This window comes from Priapulus caudatus, unplaced genomic scaffold, assembly GCF_000485595.1.
Source record: "Priapulus caudatus unplaced genomic scaffold, Priapulus_caudatus-5.0.1 Scaffold557, whole genome shotgun sequence".
Classification (NCBI taxonomy): Eukaryota; Metazoa; Priapulida; class Priapulimorpha; order Priapulimorphida; family Priapulidae; genus Priapulus; species Priapulus caudatus.
Genome location: NW_014577618.1, coordinates 140,175 through 145,446, shown reverse-complemented (window position 1 = coordinate 145,446; position 5,272 = coordinate 140,175). Strand labels below are relative to the sequence as shown.

Here is a 5,272-nt window from a genome sequence, read left to right as displayed (position 1 = left end):
GTGAATATATATATATAATATTGATATATCAGGAGTGAATATATATATATAATATTGATATATCAGGAGTAAATAATCTCAAAGGAGTTTGACACGTACGTATTTTTTCGGGCGTTTAGCAATTTTCCACTTCAATTCATTCTTGGATCACACTTGGATTTCATTCACACTTGGATTGGCATCAATACAACAAACAATGTATATATTCTTGACCTTAATTATTTCGTGCATTTTTGTTATTCGCCTATCTTCTACTGAAATCAGTTCATAGCTGTTTGTGGTCGTATTGCTGTATAATTGTATATATTCAAATACGGCGTTGATTCAGAGGCTTTTCGGCATGTTAATTGTCACATGATCCTGTAGGCGTATTTTGTAGAGCAATACTCGAGTCAAACATTTCTGAAATGTGTAGCCGACGGCACAATTTACGTTTTCGCATGCCCTATAAATAGCAGCCGACGAAAGTTTGACGGAAACAATTTATCTTGGCTGGCAACACAACGAGCGACGCGAGCGCCATTCCCATGTACATTAGCATAGGGGGGATTGTGACGGGATGTGCGGCCAAAGTGAAATTTTTCAGAGCGTATATTAACCATGCACATCTCTCCCGGGCATACCTCTGCCATTTTGAGGTCGCTCTCCAGCGTTGTAGACGTGCCGGCGATCTCGTACGTGACTTTTGGCCGAAAAAATAATCTTTGCTGGCAACCCGACTAGAGACGCGAGCGCGATTTCCATGTACATGTACATGTATCTGCATTTGAGTTCATGCGCCAGTCGATGACGTCACGAATGTTACTAAAATCCCGCACTATCTGAATATTTGTAAAAAATATAATCAAGATGTTTAATATAATAACTAACATGCCAAATTGTTAGAGAATAATTCATACTGCGTTCTTAGCATTCGGACTATGTTATCTTCATCGCAATGTAATTATTGTCACATTTTTCTCCAATCATGCGGGAGATTGAACAAAAAACAAGTATGGCGTCGCAGGGAAAGAAGAAGTTGGAGTTTGCTGTTACGAAATGGTCTACTTATTCTGCGTCTTATGTCCCAGAGTAATTATCACCCATGTACCCCTCTTGTGTTGACATATTCACAGATCTTGTCGCAGTAATACGTAATTTGTAGTATTTGGCATGATAAAAACTATTGCAGTGTTTAGATTATTTAATTTCAATCTTTTGCCGCACTGAAGTCATAACAGTACCGACATACTACTGACTAGTACTGAAGTTATAATATTGTGTATTATACTTTGTGTGTAAGTTGTTTACGTAGGATCGTCAGTATGAATACTTATCGCAGAATATAGCATTTAGTTCTCTATATATTATTATATTAATATAATATTAACCCAGAACAGTTGGCCAACAGTGAAAAGTGTGAACGGGTTAATTTGATCAATCCAAGTCAAAACAAATAAAAAATATGTTAGTCTGTTCATTGATCCCCCCCGGTCTTTGTTTTATATTAGAAATATCATGGAAGACAAGCCGTATGATCATGCATCACGCTGGTCTTCTGATTCCAACACACCTCCGCAGGTCTGTACCTTTTACCAATTTACCCTGGCTGTATAGCTATACCAATTTTTAGCCCTTTAGTAGGGCTGATAGGGTCTATGTCCCCCGGGGTACTGCCGGAACGTACCCTGGGTACGGTCCGGTATACCGGAACGTACCCTGGTACTATATTATATGCCGGACCGTACCTATAGCCTACTCCACTAACGAGTCTAGGGACTCGCCTACGCATGCATACTCCCTAACCCTAACCCGAACCCTAACCCTAAACCTAATCCTAACCCTAACCCTAACCCCATATTCACATATGGACCAGGGTACGTTCCCGGTATACCGGACCGTACCGTAAGATCCGGCAGTACCCTGGGGGACATAGACCCTATGAACTTTAGTTAGGCTTATACTCTGACTCGGTGCATTGTGGGACATATATCCTCTATAGTCCTAATCATTTTCTAATAAACCTAAATTATTTGTAGTCCTGTAGGCTCGCTGTTTACTGTGTCTGAATCTTTTTAGGCACCCGATCTTAAATTCTCCCCACCTGTTATTTGGGAAGTTTTCTGTTGCGGCAAAGCTTTCCTAAACGTAAAACCATTCTCCTGTCTATTGTGTGGCAGTTCCTTGCTTCTAAACCTTTGTTAGATCCCTTCCTGGTTGGACCCCCCCCATGAATCCCCTATCCTACATGTGTGTTCAGTAATTTTTGTTGCTGTTAATTAATCTTATGTCCTCCGTTGTTTAGTAGTTCTTGTGGATGCCTTCAATTATTCCGGTTTGTCTGTTGATCACGTAGTTTTTTCTTTGAATCCTGTGGTCATTCCATTCGCATAGTTCGGAGGTTCTTCTTGCTGACTGTTCTTCTGTCCATTTTCAGACAGTTCTTGTTGCTGAATTGTTCTTCTACATGTTGTTCGAGCAGTCCTCGTTGCTGAATTGTTCTACCTATTGTTCGAGCAGTTCTTGTTGCTGAATTGTTCTTCTACATGTTGTTCGAGCAGTCCTCGTTGCTGAATTGTTCTACCTATTGTTCGAGCAGTTCTTGTTGCTGAATTGTTCTTCTACATGTTGTTCGAGCAGTCCTCGTTGCTGAATTGTTCTACCTATTGTTCGAGCAGTTCTTGTTGCTGAATTGTTCTTCTACCTATTGTCCGAGCAGTTCTTGTTGCTGAAGCTGGTTCGGCCGGCGATCGTCGAGACAATCACGTTTGGCAAGTACGAAAAGACGCACGTCTGCAACCTGAAGAAGTTCAAGATCTTCGGCGGTCTAAACGAGGATCACATGATCGAGTTGCTGGAGAGGTATCAGTCGGCAGCAAGATGTTCCTCACCTGTGCACACGTTTGTATGTGTGTGTAGGTGTGTGTGTGTGTGTGTGTGTGTGTGTGTGTGTGCGTGTGTGTGTGTGCGCGTGCAGGCATTCGTGCATGTGCGCGTGCGTGCGTTCTATAAAATCCAGGTCCTATATACTTTTTTTTCTCCGAGAGGAACAATATATGCATTTAGTCAATGTGATGTTTCCGAATACACACTAGTTGGTTTAGATGAGGGTAAATGGAAATCTAGGTGATCAATCTAAATTAATTAATTTAGTAAAAGTTTTGCTAATCACTGGTTCCATTTCCTTGATCGAACGTATAAAATTTGTTATTAACTGAGGTGCGAGATAATAAGAGCGATGGTAATACAGAGATGCCAACACTTTTCTGAGCAAACTGTAGTGAGGATATCTGAAATCTGTAGTCCGAGGGTCACGCAGTGACCCAAGTATGTTAGGGGGGTTCGGGGCATGCCCCCCGAAATTTTTTTTATTCCGAGATGCAATTTCCTGCATTCTGGGACCCAAAATGATAATAAGTTTACACTGATGTTTGCTGCTAAATACATGTAGTTATTTTTAATCATGTTATATCAATGTAACACTGAAACAAAACACTTGAAATATCATAAAAATGATTATTTTTTGATCGTAATAAAAATCGTAGTTGTATGCAAACTGGTCGTAGTGGTCAAAATGCAAACGAAATTCGTATAAAATACGGATAAATCGTAGTGGTTGGCATCGCTGGTAATAGTTCAGAGCGCGTTTATTCGCGGTGTGCAAATTTCTCGTTGTCGTATCGTCATGTGAGGTGTCCGCTGCCTCTCCCTCCGTCTGCCGATGCGATGACAAGCCAGGATCAGGCCATAATAAAAATATTGTTTGTTTGCCCTCACCCGACCGACCCGCCAAAAAGGGGTCGACTCAAAAAAAAAGCCTACCTACCTACCCAAACTTTTCAGCCTGGGTCGGGTGAGGGCAAACAAAGTTTTTTTTAATTGTGGCCTCACCGATTGACGTCATTTGCTCGTTTTTTGTGTGTGTGCAGCGGCTTGAAGAACGATCACATCCCCGAGACGTTTGTCCTCAAACATGCGCTGGAGGAGAATCTATTTCCTTGTCGCTACATCAAGATCAGTGAGTAGTCAGTCGGCAGAGAATGAGATATTTGTCGGAGCGAAAGAGTTTTATTGGCCAGGTCCGGCTGAGTTCACGTCACTATTTCGACCGCGACTGAGCAGTCGGGTGTTCATTACAGACTGCTCAACGATCATTACCGCTGACAAACAATCAGTGGTTCCAGCACAATTCAGGTCACGATGGACCCGGCAAACAATACTAATAGACAGATTTCGCATTCCCCGAGTCAATTAGAACGTGCGCGTCCAATTTGTTCCCTGGATCATTCTCGATGCAATAGTACAAGTATTCCAAATCCTATCCAATCTCATCTATTTGACGTAGGTTGTCAAGTAGTAATGATAACAATGTTTCAATCAGGTTCAGTACAGAGATTCTGACCATTTCCAGTCCGTTCTAGCAAATGCTCTCTGCACATCTGAGTCGTGTTTGTGTTAGTTCTCGCCTCGTTAGAGAATCAAAGTGCGAATCGTATATATGCCTCCCTTGAGAAGGCGTTGCCGCATGCTTGTTTTTCCAGTGCCAATCCTCTCCTGGGGACCGAACTTCAACTTCAGTATTTGGTACATCGAACTGCAAGGCGTCGACGAAGGCGTGATCGTGCAGCCCTGCATGAACTGGTATAACACGGTGAGTCCCTGCAGGTGGAGCCACGTACCATGCAGCATGTGTGGCCCGCGTCACACTTTCTCGCTCGCGTTTCTTACACGGGTGCGTAGCGGGCCGTTCGTGTGTGGTTTTTCAGTGCAGCATCTGCATCGAGGGTTTGTGAATCCTGCGCTCATTGCCGAGTTTCCGTGATGAGAGGCGATCTCGGTTCGTGTCGAACCTGCGTCTAAGGACCACTCGAAGTAAATGCTCGAAAAGTGTCCTTCCCAGACGTGTGTTCATTCAGTGGAAGTTGTTACGGCCTGCACCTACCGGCTCGCCCGAGCACAATGTTCAAGTGTCCTTTACGGACAGCGTTCATTTTACGGTCGCTGTTTTTCGCCGCACTCTCGAGGGAAAAATCAAGAGTGTCCGTTTGGCTAGTCCCCGCTAGCGTCGGTTTTGCTCTGTATGCGGTAACGCGCCCGGGACGCGGGCAGCAGGGGGCGCCGCACGCGATGTCACGGCCGTCGTCTCGTTGCAGTATCGGGAGCGCGCGGCGATCAGGCTTTGTCTGAAGCACTTCCGCCAGCACAACTACACGGAGGCGTTCGAGTCTCTGCAGAAGAAGACAAAGGTTTCGCTGGAGCATCCTGTCCTCACGGAGCTGCACAGCCTCCTGGT

At 43.9% G+C, this 5,272-nt stretch overlaps 1 protein-coding gene and 1 long non-coding RNA gene across 4 annotated transcripts in view; one reads left to right on the top strand and one right to left on the bottom strand.

The window, feature by feature from the left end:
* Positions 1 to 736, bottom strand: part of LOC106811621 — an 8,442-nt gene extending 7,706 nt beyond the window's left edge. The window contains exon 1 of one of the 3 annotated variants that reach the window (XR_001394164.1): positions 624 to 736. This is a non-coding gene — a long non-coding RNA (uncharacterized LOC106811621). The remainder of the gene's footprint in view (positions 1 to 623) is intronic. The other 2 variants (XR_001394166.1, XR_001394163.1) reach the window with 2 other exon arrangements.
* Positions 737 to 980: 244 nt separating this feature from the next.
* Positions 981 to 5,272, top strand: part of LOC106811618 (muskelin-like) — a 26,342-nt gene continuing 22,050 nt past the window's right edge. The window contains exons 1-6 of the mRNA XM_014815322.1: positions 981 to 1,071; positions 1,491 to 1,560; positions 2,699 to 2,841; positions 3,909 to 3,997; positions 4,521 to 4,630; positions 5,133 to 5,270. Coding sequence (XP_014670808.1) covers positions 995 to 1,071; positions 1,491 to 1,560; positions 2,699 to 2,841; positions 3,909 to 3,997; positions 4,521 to 4,630; positions 5,133 to 5,270 — 627 coding nt within the window. The 5' untranslated portion in view covers positions 981 to 994. The remainder of the gene's footprint in view (positions 1,072 to 1,490; positions 1,561 to 2,698; positions 2,842 to 3,908; positions 3,998 to 4,520; positions 4,631 to 5,132; positions 5,271 to 5,272) is intronic.